Consider the following 17,227-nt stretch of genomic DNA (forward strand, 5'->3'; position numbering starts at 1 on the left):
CTGGAATGCACACGTTCACAATTCAAAATAAATCACACTGACACTGGACATTTTTTTTAATAAATACTACAATGTGAGTTTATATAAGTGTGTGTGTTTATTTGCCTGTAGATCCTTCATATCCTTCTCCAGGCGGAGTCTCTCTGAAGTCTCTGTCTCCAGCAACTGAGATGCTGACTCACTGGTGCTTCTCTCATCTGCCAGTTCTGCCAACAAGTCTGAGATCTGGACACAAACACACACACACACACACACCCACACACACACGTACAGAGACACAGACAGGGTGTAATACAAAACTACAAAATACTTGCCACCATTCTTGTACAAGTAAGAAATGAAAAGACTTGAACTCCACTGCCAATATTAAACACTTTTCCACCCAGCATGCATTGCCACAAGCAAAGGGACCCACCCTGCTCTCCAATCGATCCGTGTTCAGTCTGAGCTCATTCCGCTCTTTCTCCACTTTCTCCAACTTCGATTTCTGCTGCTGGATCTCCTCCTGGGGCACAGAATGCAGCCTATATAAGTTATGTGTAATGTTACAGGTAAAACTGTGAAATATTGAGTATTACAAGAGACATCAAAAATGAAAAGCAGGAAGTTCCACGCTGCAGTGGCAGGCCGTGCATCATTAAAGGGGACTAGAGGCTGTCTGACTGGGATGGATCTATCCGGTCAGGGTGCATCACACAGAAAGGCCTCCTCACATCTTTGCCTCGCATCTGCTCCTCGGTGAGCTGGACCTTAATGAGGGGCTGGACTGTGGTGAAGAGCTTCCACCATGGCCAGTCTTTCACGCCGCGGTTCTTCTTGATGTTTTTCTGGAGGCAACGGATTGCTAGATCCTGAATCTGAAAAACACACATACGGAGAAGCAGTCACGAAACCGGAGCACATCTGGGGAATTGTGTGTTTTTTATAGTGCACAGGTTTTAAACTAAAAACATCTCTTTTTCTTCTAAAAAACAATTAATTGTGTTAATTAATCCGAGGGAACGTTAGCTAGCTAATGGGAGTCTCTACCTGAGGATGTGTCGGGAATGACGTGGTGATAATCACACCTAACTGGTCATTGAAAATATAAATTTTAATTTGACCTTTTTATTTATGTTAATTCTTGAGCGCATTTGGATATAAAAAATAATGTCGTGTAAATACCGAAAACATCTTCTTTTTTTTTACTCTAACCATTTAACATTATCACAGCAGCTGTCAATACATTTTTATTGATTTATTTAATTATTTTCTCATTTTCAATGTAAAATGTTTTCCAGTCTCTATTCATGTGTTGAAATATTTGAGTGCACTATAAATGTAAAAGTAGACTATGTAGCACTTTGGGCTACATAGTCTGTGTGAAATGTGTTAATCTGTTAATTGTATCTTCTAATACAAATAAGTGCTTCGTAATAAAGACAAATGAGATAATACAAGCTTTACTGCTGCAATTTGAGCAGTACATACTGTTAAATGCAGTATATGGAAAGAGATAATGTAATGGACAGAAATCATAGGGTGGCAGTATCCGGGGGTCAATAAAACAATGCCAGGAAATAAGGAAAATCTTAATTACCCAGTGGAATAAATGTTTTACCGAGCTCATCTATTGTTGTCATATCATCCCCGCCACCCATGAACAATATTTGAAAAACATTTCACTCCTCATTCTTATGCTATATTGGCTGTGTATGGGCTTCTCGCAGCTAACCCGGGACTTGCCAGCCTCCTCTGGAGAGTTTCTGCAGAATGTGTTCCAAGGCTGGAAGCAAATTTTTTTGATTAATTAAATCAAACATGTTGGCAGCTAATTCCAAGTATTACACGATTTCCATGCTGCTTATGCATGAGGCTCTCCAGCAGCAGCAGATTACGGGCAAACCCAATTAGAGCGACGCAATTCTCAGCATCAGGTGCATTTCGCCCTGAAGGTACTCTCTATGACCAATTAGGATTTGTCACACAGTGAATGCCTCAACATGGAGAAAAATGCAGCGCATCTCTGACAGAAGATTTAAACAGGTCTCACTTGTCATACTTAGTCAAAACTGAATGGAAAAACAAATAAAAGATTATACTACATGAACAGCGTGGATAAACGTGTTGGTATTCACGTCACATTGAAAGGGTGTGACAGCTGTGAGACGATGTGATGTGAATAAGGCTTCTGAGCCAAGATTAAGACAAAAGCGTGTTTCCGTGCTCTTCCTCGATGTTCTACATTTCCATTAGTTAAAAAAAAAAAATAATCTGGTGTGTGTGCATGTATATGTATGCAGGCATGTCTGTACATTTCTCAGACATCTGAGTGAAGGAAACACTTATATGCTCGGTGTCTGAGGCTCTCTTTAACTTTAAATAATGCCTTGCTAACCCTCTGAGACCTGACCCCATCCCAGCCGACATCTCTGTCTTTAAGAGGCTGTAGTGGACTCAGTCTTAAAGCTTGGCTGAAAATACTGGCATCATGTGAAACTAAACGACCTACATTTAATTAATCCATTTGTGGCAATGCATGTGGCCATGCTAGCTTGTCAGGAAGGGGGTTGAACAACACTCCAAAATTAGGCAAATTTTTGGCGACAGACACCTTGCACAGCAATTTTTGAACGGGCCCCTTGACCTCTAACCTTAAGATATCTAAATGAAAACGGGTTCTATGGTTGCCCCAAAAATGTGCATCCTTTTCAAAAAATTGTGTATTTCAATATTCCTGCATACTGGGGTCCTTTTAACAGTCTTGGGATTGCATAAATTGGGCATGAGTGGAAAGCAGAGACTATTGTGGATCCAATGAGCCCAATTTTATTCATGTGTGATAACGGTAGTCATTAGCCATTTCATATAGTGGGACCATTTCTTGAAACTTGACGTCACTGTATAAAAATACCTGTTGTGACCTCTAGGATTATCACAGCTTAATGCAAATTTACATCCACAAACTACAGAACTTGGACGTTCAGAGGATGTTCAGGCTTCCTAGGTACATCGACATGAGGGGGGTTTGCAAGCTTTGACTTACTAAAACATGTTATGGGCACACACTATGTATAGAAATGTACCGTACACCAATGCAGAGCCTATCTACGCCTTTACAGTGGGAGGTATTCGTGTTTGTTTGATATGGAACTATGGGTTTGCATGTTTCAAATGAATGAGATGTCCTGTATCCCTGTCTGATAAAGGTTTATATAATTCAGTGAGCACCATTGCAGTGAGTAGATATAGTATTAAAAGGCTAAAGCTAGCTTATGTTTTCTGCTTTAAACAGGTTTCAAAGCAAATTACTAAAAAAAGAAGAAAAAAAAGGTTTGTAGGGTACCTGAAGGACAACATTTTCGATGCGGAGAGTGCCTGCTGAGGCAAAATAACAGACTTTTAAAATGTCAGGTTGTCCCCTTGAGGAAGCCGTTGACAGTTGAAAGAGGGGTGGGGGGGTAAAAACACAAGAAAAATTATGGTTTTGTCATTTAATGTCACATGGGCTTGGCACAGCTTCACAAGGTTAACATGCCAGGGAATATCAATCAAGCGGAACTGGTGACCGACTGTCACATCCATATACATCAACCAGCAAGTGTCGGAGAGGCTTCACCTGAACACATCCGCACTGTTCCAGAGGCACAGTACCATCTACTGTACCAGCTAAGACAGATACTTCATCGACGCAATTGGAGCCCTATCAATATTCACGAAGGGATACAGGGGTAACAACAAAGGCGCAAGTGGACGTTATTATGTGATGATTATTCTAAGATTGAGCAGCAACACACTTTGTTAATCAGGGAGAGAAGGGGAGATGAAAATCACTCCATGTTACTGCTTCTGTTCCACTACTCTGGTGGCGACAAATTGAATCAGGAATAATATAAGCAGAATGAGATTTAGCGGGAAAAAATTGTATACCACACGTTATAAATCCAGCATACTGTTGTTGCTTGAGCAGTAAGTGGAAAAAAAGGGGAAATCAAGGGGAAGCAAACTGGACTTGGCACTGCTCCTCACTTGTGGTTTCTCTACAGAACACATTTTCAAATCTCAGTCTGACACTTGACTGCAGATAACACCTAATAATGTTATTTTAACTTGTAGAGGACTTCATTTGATAAAGCATGATTGGACTATTTCAATGCAGTGAATACCTACACCAAGCTGTGCCTGGCACAGTATCAGATTGGGCTCTATGTTTAGAATATAGACTCTATATAGGAAGTGGACGTAGTCTCACCCATTTGTTCGTGGACTGCCACTTCTAAGCCTTGAATTCAGCATTTTGGCCGTCACAATCTTGTTTTTTTGCAACCAGAAGTGACATGAGTGGGTTGAGCTTTGTACAACTGAGCACTGAATGAGACATTTTTGTCACCAAAATGTTACAATTAACTTTCATGATTAGAAGACTCACTGTGAAAAGGTTTGAAGACAAACACAGACTACACCCAGACTTTTAAACTAAATGGATCATAATTTGACTTGAAAAACAGCGATAGAGACCATCAACTCATGTTTACAATGTTTATTGAGGTAATAAACCAAGTGAGAAGTAGGGTCGTTTTCTCATAGACTTCTAAACAATCAGACTTATTTTTGCATCCAGAGGAGTCGGCCCCTGATGGTCAGTAGAAAGAATGGGGTGTAAGGCACTTAAGTATTGGCTTTTACTTATTCTTTTCTCCCAAATGTGATCGGTCATCTTCTGATATTATTATTATTATTTTAACAACACTTTGGGAATTCCTGAAAGGTCTGATTTAAGTCAAATTTTGTATTGTGAGTTATGGCTTGTTTCTTAAAGCCATACAAAAACCCTAGTTTTACTAAAAGGTTATGTGCTTGACTGTTTCTGGGGCCGTTGCATTCACTAGGCGGACTTCGCTACTTTTGGAGAGAACCAGACTAATTGTTTTCCCCTGTTTTGAGTGTTTGTGTTGACCTAAGACAACCAGCTGCCGGCGGTAGCTTGATATTTACCATACGGACATGAAAACATTGCATCGTCTGACTCAAGAGCAAATTATTATGTATAGTTCCAAAAAGTATCACATCTGATCCTTGGAATTTGAAACCTATAGATAAGAGAGACATTTGGGTTTGTAAGTGTGCTCTGCTGCATTTACTTTTTGATTGCCCTGCCGGGGTTAAGCATGTTTTTTTGGATTGAATTAAACTGATTTTTGAGAAACAAAACGGGTATGACCATGAAGACAATGCACAGTATGAATAAGCCTGTACACTACATCCCCCTATAGCTCTGACTTGATAGAATCAGCGATCACATTCAATCACATTCATAATTGTATGTTCCATCTTTCCTCCCCGACCTACATTGAGTTGAAGAGCAATGAAATTACAAGCTATTATGAACTTATCTCTCTATTAAGGATGTATTTGCTTGAGATAAGGGGCACATGGGAGCAGAGGGAAAAAAAACTGCCTCTTTGCTAATGACTTTTGTAATTGCGCAGTTGCTTAGCAATTTCAAATGGTTTCTTGCTGTTGATTTACTTCTCTTTCTCTCAGATTATGAAGCACCAGGCTCTTAGCCTGCTTCACTGTGTGAGTAATGACCTATGAACCTAATAAAGAAAATACATTGGGCTCTCTTGGTTCCCCATTTTCAACCAACATCCATTACTCAGACTCGAATTATGGTAGAAACAGTAACAACAGACTAGAGCTGGAAGTCCAGTAATATATAAGGTCATATTGATTTACCTCATTGCAAAGATGACAATTTTATAGTTTTACTGGCATCATATATAAGATATCTGCTCGCTAACAGCATGTCATACTGGATGGAGAGCAGCGATGTTGATTCTGTTTCTGCTGGTTCATCACTAGCCAGCTGAAGCGGCACATTCACTTAAATAGTAATCCCAGAGAGGGAGAGGCACTGCGGGGCTCCATACATCACGGGGGGACATGTATGAGGTCCAGAGAGATGGGCCCATCACATGCTGGGAGGGAGATGGAAGACGGGTGGAGCGGATGGGTGTGTGAGTCAGCAGTATGTTTGATAAGGCTGCCCTCAAGGGCGGCAGTTTGATAAAAAACGCAACAGAAATGAACGTGTATCTTTCAAATATCCCCCTAGGAGAGCTGATTGGATGGATTATGGAACAGGAGTTAAGGGGGAGAGGGCAATAGATTTAGAGAACACGTTTATAATTAGTTGAAGATTTACAGCAGAGCGGGTTGGATCTACCGAAAGAGCAGAGCAAACAGGCACTAAAATTAGCTGTGAACCAGGAACTCTCATCTCCTGGTGGACTCCAAGCGAACAAGGCCCCTGGGGCTCACATTCTCCACCTACTTTATTACAAAGAAAAGGGCTAAGCAGATAAATATACCTTGATTGATGGACCTTACTTTGTCCACTTTTGCAAATATCAAATTTATTTTGGCATTTTAAACTTGTCTCGTCAGATATTAAAGGGAATCCTTTGATTTTCTTATTAGGGTGATGATCTGGGTGAAATGTCAATAATTAAATTAAGATGACAACATCTTTGGTGTTTTGGGCTAACTTTAATTTAAACAGGCCCTATTATGCTATTTTCCGGGTGCATATATTTATCTCAAGTCTCTACAGTTACAACACGTTTACATGCGTTAATGCTCATAATCTTGTTTTTCTCATCCTGGTTGTCCTGCAGCACCTCTTCTCACCCTCTCTCTGAAATGCTCCGTTGTGCTCCCTCCAGAAAAGCAAAGTCTGCCCTGATTGGTCAGCTAGCCTGATCTGTTGTGATTGGTCAATGACTCTTCCTCCTCTCTCTCTTTTGTTGTTTGAGGGCGGGCCAAACTAGCCGGAGAGTTTTATGTGACTTCCGTAACATTATGACTTCATAAAGTTAGAGAAGTGAAGGAGAGAATTCAATCGAGCCGTTTCAGGCAGCTCAGGAGCAGTGATTCTGAGGGGGAGGGTAACTCCTTTTAGGCGTGGACTTCAGGTTTTACACTCTACGGACCTTTTACATGTACAAAAATATATATAACACAAGTGGAAAAGTATAGTAGGGCCACTTTAAGAATCAGCCGTTCTTCTCATGTGACGTCTTTCCTACCTTCCTCTTCTTGAAGGCTTGCCGTGCCAGGTTGCCCCTAGAGGCAGCTTGGAACAGGGTGAGATTACGCTTGGTCTGCTCATCCCTCTGCTCCTCCAGCTTGGCCAAGGTGCCGGCTCTGAAGAACAGCTAGAACAAAACACATGAAACCAAATTAACTTATTAGCAATGGATACAATTAGGGAGAGATTATCTAATGCTTATTTTAGCCGGGGGGAAATTGGATTTAGAAGGCAGTGCTTTAGAGCGAAATATAAACAGAAACTGAGTTATAAAAAAAGTAAATAAGTGCTCTGAAGCAGTTAATCAATAGGAGACAGTGTAATCCACGGACAAGTGAGTCTTATCTAAGTGGGAAAGCTGTGATTAAGTTATTATCTCGGACAATCAGCCTTGTCTGTTTCTAATCTAGGCCAAAGGTAAAACACAGGTAAACAGCCGATATAAAGCAGATCACGTCACGGCCTGTCTATACCTCAGAGGGATTACGCACTGTGAATGCATTCCAGATATGATGGCAGCGAGCTATTAAAATAGATGGATGACCGGCTGCCTCCTCCCAAGGTCTCTCTGTAAGTCCCAATGCTTTATAAATGACCAAATCCATGTGTGATTTGTTAACAAAGCCAAAGCTGGAAATGATCGAGCAGCTTCAGGAGAGGGAATCTGCAAACCAATAGGGAGGAGTGATGCATTCAATGACATCAGTGAATATTACTTTTCAAATTGCTTAGTGGGGGGCTTGAGCAGAAGCTATTTGTCATCATCAGGGGCATGCAGTACTTTGTTAAAAAATGTCCATGGCTGGGCTGTTTTTAGACACGTGGCCTTTTCTAATGGCTGTCAAAAGCTGTGATTTCCGCTGCCGTAAGGTGACATGGGGGCCGGTGTAATTGGCATGCAAGTGAGCCAGGTTGCTAGGATGCCGCCGGAATGCTTTGCGAACGGCCGACTGCGCTCCTCTACTTCTGAGCCCATTTCACACTCCAAAGTGTGGCTCCATACGAAGCTGCCTCCGAACCATTCTCGAGTCCTGTTTTTTTTTTTTTTTTAAAAGGAGCCCTGTGCGGCACACATATCTGGGAGCACAAGTTCCACAGTTTTCGACATTATTGTTCCCTTTGATTTCCTTCTTGGCTGATGGCCACTTTCCAGCTGATAGGATTAGACCTCAGTGTGCTAGGCAGTGTTTACTGTGATTACTTTACAACGGTCATGGGGAAAAACAAAGAGGGCCATCAGTTGCGAGAATTTGCTCTAATGACCTGAGAAGAAAAGAGAATTGTAGTCGGGCAGGGTGGAGAAATGTCTCTCGGGTTGCCACTGGCTACACGATTGAAAGAAGGGGAAAGGCTTGGCAACATTCCCAAAAAAGGATGACAAATAAACCTCAAGGAAGGACAGGTGTAAGCAACACACACTCCCCCCAGACAGTGAGCGTCTTTTTAAGTAAAAAGTAAAATAAATACAAGGATAAAGAGAGCCTTGTACTGCTGCTCTGTGCTTAGAGCTTTAAGAGGAGTGAAACTGGCAGCAATTCACAGCAAAGGTTTATTCAATTATTATAAAGCTGTTTAGTTGTTTGACATGTTGTGATATGACTTACCCTACTGAGACCCATGTGGTAGCTGCTCTTCTCCAAATCCAAGGACTCCAGTAGCTCCTCCACAGCCTGGATGAAGGCACACATGTACACAAACAAATACACACACTTAGTCTTTCAACTGCTGCATCCAGTGGGAACTTCCACTGACACCGCAACACTTCAGTAGTCCACAGCTCCCCCTAAGACTGAACTAATGGTACAGTGCAGCCCCCCCCCCTTCTTCTTCTCTGGCAACCATTCCCGACTGGATTTTTTTGTTTCTGAAAGTCAGTCAGAAAGCACAGAAAAAAGTTTGGCTCCTCAGAACCTCCCAACCACAAAGCAATTACAACACTCCCCCTCACAATCCACCTGCTACTGCCATATTCCTCACGACACCCCCCCCAGTGGTTTTGGCCCTCTTGCAGCTTTGAGCACACACACAGCCGATGCAGAGGTACACCATCAGAGCCAGCCTGGAGCCTCTCTCTGTCCATATACACGCCTGTATACTGTAGGTGTATTGTTGTCTCAGCCGCCTCTCTCCACCCGAGCCTCCGGCCTGAAAGACCACATCTAGATTACACCAGGAGAGGTTTGCAACAAGCACTGAGGGGCTTTTGTTTGCCTGCGTTTCCACAGAAACTCGGCCACAAAACAAGGACGCAGGGGGAAAAAGAGCTTTTCTCTCCCTTAACCCCACTCTTTCCCCCTCTCGCATTTTTTCTCCACTGCACCTCAACAGGGCTTCTCTATTGCAGAGGTCCAGTACACCATCATTATTTACACATTTTAAACAAAAAAACTAAAGATGTAAAGCAACTGCACTGTCAAAACACAAGGAAAAAACCTTGGCAGCTAGTTTCCAATGCTTGATTACAAAAGACGATAAGTACATCTACCTGAATGGTATTTTGTTGCTTTGAACAGACTTTCTAAATATTAAGTCACACTACCGATCTGCCTCTTTAACAGGGGCGATCCTGATAAGGTTAAGTTGATTAGATAATACCATTGGCTTTGATGAATGAGGGTGTATTTCTCTGTCAGTTGACTGCTGACAAATCAGGGGGCAGATGTAATGAAGCTGCCTCTTCACAACATTAATCTTCACTGCGCTTGGCCACTGGCTGCACATTTTTCCTCCCTCGTTGATTGACTCACCCTCTTCTCGTCCTTCACAATGTAATTCCTCCCGTGCTTCTTGGTGAGGTGCGGTGCCAGCACGTCAAAGCGCCGTCGGAACTCCGAGAACACCATGTGATCGGGGTAACCTGTAAAGGTCGTCATGGAATGACAACATTAGATTCTGGAAATGTTTGCAGAGCGGGACAGATGTTTTAGGAGGGACCCTATGAAAAAAAAGAAACGAGAGGTCTGTGTTTCTTTGCCCATCCTTAGTATGTGAGCCACCTCACCTTGCCTGTAGATCCGGAGAGCATCCAGCAGCTTGGAGCCGCGCAGCTGAGCGCGGAGCAAGGCTACATCTAGCTGCATTAAGCCGGGATCTCCAGTCTCCCCTTGAGCCTCACATTCCCCTCCTCTGAACAGGGATCCACTCAGAGCCTTGAGGGCATCTGCCTTAGGCAATATGCAGTGAACAAAGTGAATCCTGGACCTCCGCACCATGTCAAGGAGAGCATCCTGGAAAATAAGGAGCAGTTCAATGCAATATCTTCCACAGACGTATCTACATGGAATCAGTAGCCCAGCTGCTTTACGTAAACAAAGCAATTTCTATGCATATTGGTTCGAACATGCACACCTTGCAATAACACATTTAGTTAGAACTTTGGGTTTTAATGGTCACATGCAGGTTAAATCTACTGTCTTAATTCTGCACAATGCTGTTGTTAAGAACACTGTTACCTTATGACAACACTGTCATTTTATCATCTCAATTTGTAAAGCCTCATTTTAATCAATGTGCGTTTCTTTTTCTTTCAGTTTTTACCATTTATTGTTGAGAAATGCATAAATGTGTGTTTTTTAAATACAATCTCAAAGTAGCTTTATACTGTTTTTATAAAGACTATTCATAGAATTAATTACTTGACTACTATTCATTGATTGATAAGTGTTTCACCTTTTCCTCTCAACTGGTTGTTGCCACTATAAGTACACGGTTTGGGGAGCAAACAGCCCAGTATTTGTTATTGTATTGGATGAGTGCACACCTCACAGTCAACTTTCCTAACCATATCTCAACCATCCTTTATTTTCAATAACAATGCCATCTGCAGATGCTGTCAACAAAAAAAATGACAACAAACGTGTTTTTTATAAAAAATAAAACGGCATGGTATTGGATTTATAAAATGCTGTCTGTGAAAAAAATCCAGGGTATTGCAGAATGTTTGGAAGCAGAATAGCTGCAGGCAGAGCTGTTCTCATAGCACTCTAACACCAGGCCTAATATCATTATAAAATCGGTCTCTGGGTGCAGCCCAAATATTGGCCTTCGTCCCATCCATTTCATTTAAAGCTGCCTTCAGCAGTTTGAGTCGGCTATAGTGTCCTAGTGACACTACTATACAAATTCACAAGGATGAGCCTTGATTTACTCATCACATCAACCTGTCAAGTTCCCACCTGTTATGCAAACAGGATTAATGAAAAAAGATGCAGACTGAGATGTTGATTCTCAGAATCCTTGGCAGTACAGGAACATGATGTTTTGAAACTTGACAGTGGACAAACGCTTAATAACATAGTCTGACTGATTAGTGCCATCCTCTCCTCTCACCACTTGAAGCTTTATCTGGATGCACAACGACTTCTTCTTGATAGCAGCCACCCCTGTGGTGAAGGTCTTCCTCATGCTGGTGGCCCGTCGCAAGGACAGCTGGGAAACGCCTTCGAGGCCCGCAATGGACCCGGACAGCACAGTGGCTCCAGCCGCTCGGCTCATGAACAACGAGCTGATGACCTTCCTGCAAGAGATGCACTGCTTCAGCCTGAAGTATGGTCTTAAACTCCCTCCCCAACCCCCTCCCCCATGCATATGTGATGCTTACTTCTGGGAGTCCTGCAGCAGGCTTGTAGCGTTGGTAGATGCAGGATTCTGCTTGGCGTAGTTCAGCCACCCGCAGGCGTCGTACTCCACCCAGTCAGTCCCGTGACTGTGGCCCAGCAGGAAATGATGATCCTTTTCACTTTTCAAGAGGAAAGTGTGACCTGATGTAGAAAAAGGAGACAATGTGAGATTCCCCAGCTCATTGAACATAACGCAGAGAGATGACAAGTCTCCTAAAGGAGCTTAGGAAAGTGGTCATACGTCTTGTCTTGATTAGTCTGATATATGCAAAGGCTGTCACAAACCAACATAAACTTTACTGATACAGTCATAGTAAAAAACAATCTGTTCCCAACCCTGTTCATATGGTAGACTATCAAAAAGATATGGGTGATAAACTAGAGAGAGAAGCTCACATCTGCTTTGGAAGACTGAAACAACACTTTTCTAAAATGCTATGGAGTTCTGTTAGGATATTTTCTATACATTATACAATAAGGTTTACTGTGACACAAAAGGGGAGTCTTCACTGGAGGATTGTAGTCTCAGAAATTGTTACAAAATGCTTGGTGAAATGTCAAAAAATCTTAAATTAAACCTGTACCAAGAGTTGGCAAATACTGTGAAAGCGAGAGTAAAGAAAGATTCTGCACTCACATATGATCACAAATTGCACATATTATTTCATGCCAAAACAAACAGTGATGTTCACACCAAGCATGTTTATTTGCACTCCTTATTTGGTTTGGCAACATTATCAATATTAATGTGGTGTCAATTAGATTTGGATTAAATATTCAAATTATTCTTTTCATTAAAAAGACACACTGGAGTTCTTCAAATAAGAATCAACAGTCCATTTCTGTACACTATTGGCTGTTGTATTAGCTTCAAATGTGTCTGTGTGCGTTTCTCCTTGCCTTTACTCTCGCCCTCAGCAGGTCCGTAGTAGCTAAAGAGACGTCCCAACAGGGTTTCCTCTGACCCCCCGGGCTGCAGCGCCTCCTCCTCCATCAGCCACAGCAGGCCCCGTGCTTCATCTGTTCGCACCGTCCGTACCTGTAAAATAAACACACAAAGATGCACACGTGCAAAGGTCAAAGCTCCTTAGAGCATTTTGTGTCCATGCTATAATTGCACTGTTTTACCATTGAAAACAATGGCACATGAGTAGAAAAACACTCACACACAAATTAGCTTAAGACTGCCATGATCACTGTACCTTTAGCTAACTTTCCATTTGACCTATTTGTCTCAAAAAGATTGTTTTACCAACAGTCCCTCACACATAAGTAACGAACCGCCTTTCCACAAGGACATTTAGCTTGCTTTAGCTATTTAATGGGAACTCATTAATGAATCAGAGGGTATTTCAGATTTTATTGTTTTTCTTCTGGGTACTTAAAAGATGGCCTCCTATAGTCGGTGTTTCCTTGAATATTCTTTTCTACTAAATGTCAGTAAAAGTAGTGAGCTGCGCTGTATGTTTCTCCCAGTATGAGCCGGTTTGGACAGGCCCGATAGCACAACTAGCATCTGAAATTAAAGTTTCAAAAGCACCCTCCAGCAGTTGCCGCGATAATGGCATAATCAATTTAGCTTTTCCTTATAATCGAAATGGAAACAAAAAAAAGAGCTCATGAATACGGAGAGTGGCGGGGGGGGAAAGGGATTAAAAAGTAATACAATTAGTATTACAATTAGCTTGAGCACAGAAAGGAAATAAAACCCACTCCGGCATTGATGATCATGGAATAAGTGCATGGGAGAGTTTTTTTTTGTTGTGTCCATGTACGACAAATAAAAAGGACATGTGGCCATATTGGACAGTGTAGCTTTACTTTAAAATGTAAAAGTACACTGTGTTTGTTTCTATTTTTTGCTCTTAAACTTTTGCCAGAGTCCTATAAGTTTAGATGATGAAATAAGCCACTGTTGTTTTGTGGATGACAAGGGGCTCCAGGGATATTGATCTCCACACTGAGGCAGCCAGCTCTGTTGGCATGGCTGACGCCTGAATCCAGCCTGGGAGCTTGGGAACCAAACTCACAAAACCAAAAACTGTTTTTAGCAGCTATCAGGAAGTTACACTGGAGACATCCTTATCAGCAGTGCACACTGCACTGACTTCAAATACAACACAGAGTATCAGTTTGGAGGAGACATATGACAACTATGAGGCAGTGAAATGAGCGTTAAGGCTGTTTGCGATAACGGACATCTGAGCTACAACAGGAGAAAAAAAAGAATATATGTGAGTGGAGAAAAAAATCTAAATGCCTTTTCATTCTAAGCAGCAGATCTTTAAAGTTGACTTTAGAAATGACTTTGAAGGATCTGTGTTTCTTCCCCTTTGGTTTTCAGTGTGATGTACTATAGTTCAATGCGTCTGATGACATTCCCATTAGACTGTGGGCCCTTTAAAAAGTAAAGCACTCAAAGCAAACACATTGGAATGATACCAAAGTGATCTATGACTCTCTAAACTCTGCCATTTCTGTTTCCATGGTGCAGATCCCGGGCTGCAGAGGCCAAACATCGATTTTCTTTCTTAATGTCAATTCTATAACCTTTCCGTTCCTGCTCCTACCCTCCTGTTTGAGCCTCTGCCAAACACCTTTCAATATTTCTAAACTCACACGAGGGAAACTTCTTATGCTAAAATATGTTTATTGTTGAACGAAAAATTAAGATTCAGATAAACACGTAAAAATACATTGTCAAAGACAACAGATTTATGCATGAAATTATCCAGAAATTCGAGCCAGAAATGAAGACAACCGAGAAATGAAGACATTGAACTTACCAGTGCTTGGCTTGATGCTTGGTCTACCACTGCTACAGACAGGGAGGTGCTGGGCTCTGTGTCATCTAAAGCAAGCTCGATGTTCTCCTGAAGGATGACAGGCAGATTGACAGACTCTTTAATGACTGGTGAGAATGCAAAATCAAAGAAACAGGAGATTTAAATAGTGTTGGGGGGTTTTGGAGCATGCATATAAAAGAAACTGAAAAAAATAGATCTCCTGAGATCAAATTTCAAAAGTTGCTCAGTGATTGACATAGATGTCATCATGGTGGTTAGTTTAGAGGCCTAGGTTAATGACTTTCTATGGACATAGACAAGCATGTTTCATCAAGCAGGACAGGATTTTCATGAATTGGTAATATAGATGATGAAAAATAAGACTGGTCTTGGATGGGATGTTCTTCTGAGCGTCCCCTTGAAACGCACAGGACTTTTTCCAGAAACCCAGCAAAACTATGGAACCACAGTTTGACCGCTATAGCCCAATTCCTGTTTTGGTCATAGTTCCTGTCCCTGAAAAGAATACATGGTAATGTGGTAGAAGTTTTAGATTACAGAGAAACTGAGGAGTTTGCAGGATTTAACATCGCAAGGTCCAACACAACCCTGAACCCATGCCCCCATGAGCCCGAGGAGACCTAGCCTACATGAGACCCTGGCTCACATGAATGTGACTGTCAGCTGGTAATCCCCTACAAGAGTTCAACGGTAAATCAATAAGTCGATCAACAGAAATTTAATTAGCAATAAATGTGATAGTTTGTTTAAGCAAAATGCCAAACATTTGCTGCCTCCAGCTTCTTAAAATTGATCATTTATCCTATATTTATGATATATGATAGTAAACTAAACATATTTGGGTCTGGGAGGTTTTGTCTGACAAAAGACATTCGAACACCTTACCTTGGACTGTTAGAAATTATAAGGCAATTTTATTGATATTGATTTTTTTTTTTTACATTTTATAAACCGAATAATTAAACAAAAGAATAATTGTCAGATCCTTTGATCATTAAAAGATCCTGGTCGATCACCACAATAGAGGCCACCACTGATCCAACGACAGTTTGCACACAGGTGCCAGTCATGCAACTAATTCACAATCCTGATTCCCCTTCATCATGTTGGGGCGGCTCAAGATTTTTATGGATGTTGAAATGAAAAAAACAATAGCATATTAGATGTGAAAAAATAAAAAAATAAAAGCCACAGCAAATCTATTATAATAACAAGAACATTTGGCATTTACTAAGGCTGCTTTTCCTATAGGTAAATGGAAACTCTAAAATATTTCATTACCGTTGCAGATAATAACATTTTGAGGGGTGAAAGTGGAAATAAATACAGAAAAATTACCTTCACCGGAGCAAAACGGGCATAAGGCAGCTCGCAGTGACAAAGTGCAGGCGGCACTAGGAATGTGGGGAAACGCTGGCAGTGCTGATAGTGTGGCCGTGACAGATGCCAGTGTTCCAGTTGACAGTGTATGTGAAGTAGCCTAAATGATTTTTGTTCTCTGCCATGCAAAGTCGATATGCAGAGGATAACTCCACGCAGTTGCATCGCTCAACAGCATTAAAAATCTAAAGAAAAGATGAAGCAAGAGCCTGTTGAGTGCACCACAGTTTAACCTGCATGTCCCTGTTGTTGATACTGTGTGCTGTGTTAAATGAGTTTGACCCAGTTTTCAATGACGGTTTCACAGCTTCTTATATTTTCAAGTTGCACTGAAAAGAGAAAAAATACACTACACACACAGATTTATGCAATACTTCATTGCGCTCCTATTCCCTTTCTCCCAGGCGGAGGGCGTGGGCGGGAAAGTGGGTGGGAAATCCCAGGATCCTTGCTCGCGGTATTAAAAGTAATATGATCAAGATTTGAGTGTTCTATCAGCTGAGTTTTGAATAAGAAGGATATTAAGAGTCGGGACAGCAGTAATGGATGGATATATATTTATGTTAGCGATGAAAGAAAAAAATATCTTATTTATAGGATATATATATATTAATTTCTTAGGAATGACTGTGGCCTGTTATAGTGGTCCAGCACTGCTGCACACAACTCAAAGGAGGACAGAGAAAGAATTGTAACACCGCCGCTGTGCAGCTGGGCGTGTCTCCCAAAGGCAGTTGTGAGTGACTTTCCTTTGATCTCAGCAGAAGAGGTGAAGACTGGCATCGCTAATGAGAAGGTCTAACACATGAACTACGCTGGCTTGTCACAGCTCGTGGCAGGTGGGAGGGATCTGATGTGTGAACGCATATACTATCGGAGTTGACATATCTGAGGGAAAGCAGCAGACAAAGGGAGAGAGAGAGAGAGAGAGAGAGCGGTAGGAGGAAGAAAGAGACCGCCAGAATGAGGCTGGGTTTTGTGTGTGTGTGTGTGTGTGTGTGTGTGCGCGCACTTCACACGTCCTTACCTCTTTGTATCTCTCCAACTCCTGAACGAAGGTGCGCTGATAGAAGAGGGAATGCAGGCGTTCTTGAGTGTAGTTGTGGCACAGGTCCTCAAAGGTTGCGCCGCACTCGCGCTTCGCCAGCCTCGGGTTTTGAAAGCCCGGTGTGTCCACAATGAGCAGCGAGCACAGGGAGTGCTGGCTGGATTTCAAGGCCCTGCAGCACACAGGGCGAACACACACACACACACACACACACACACACACACAGAGATGTTTGAGACCACGTTTTATTGATTGCATTCGCTGCATATAACCCGTGGCTTTAACCTTAGCTCTCTCCTCC

At 41.9% G+C, this 17,227-nt stretch overlaps 1 protein-coding gene across 1 annotated transcript in view; it reads right to left on the reverse strand.

Annotated features, from left to right (window-relative positions):
* Positions 1–17,227, reverse strand: part of LOC129113147 (unconventional myosin-XVIIIa-like) — a 57,996-nt gene that overhangs the window by 17,972 nt on the left and 22,797 nt on the right. The window contains exons 13-24 of the mRNA XM_054625308.1: positions 16,906–17,098; positions 14,478–14,564; positions 12,592–12,730; positions 11,673–11,832; positions 11,402–11,588; positions 10,074–10,299; positions 9,820–9,929; positions 8,677–8,742; positions 7,071–7,199; positions 714–857; positions 416–505; positions 106–225 (exon numbers count right to left, since the gene is read on the reverse strand). Of these exons, the coding sequence (XP_054481283.1) occupies positions 106–225; positions 416–505; positions 714–857; positions 7,071–7,199; positions 8,677–8,742; positions 9,820–9,929; positions 10,074–10,299; positions 11,402–11,588; positions 11,673–11,832; positions 12,592–12,730; positions 14,478–14,564; positions 16,906–17,098 (1,651 nt within the window). The remainder of the gene's footprint in view (positions 1–105; positions 226–415; positions 506–713; positions 858–7,070; positions 7,200–8,676; positions 8,743–9,819; positions 9,930–10,073; positions 10,300–11,401; positions 11,589–11,672; positions 11,833–12,591; positions 12,731–14,477; positions 14,565–16,905; positions 17,099–17,227) is intronic.

The sequence above is a fragment of the Anoplopoma fimbria genome, chromosome 24, assembly GCF_027596085.1.
Source record: "Anoplopoma fimbria isolate UVic2021 breed Golden Eagle Sablefish chromosome 24, Afim_UVic_2022, whole genome shotgun sequence".
NCBI classification, from domain to species: Eukaryota; Metazoa; Chordata; class Actinopteri; order Perciformes; family Anoplopomatidae; genus Anoplopoma; species Anoplopoma fimbria.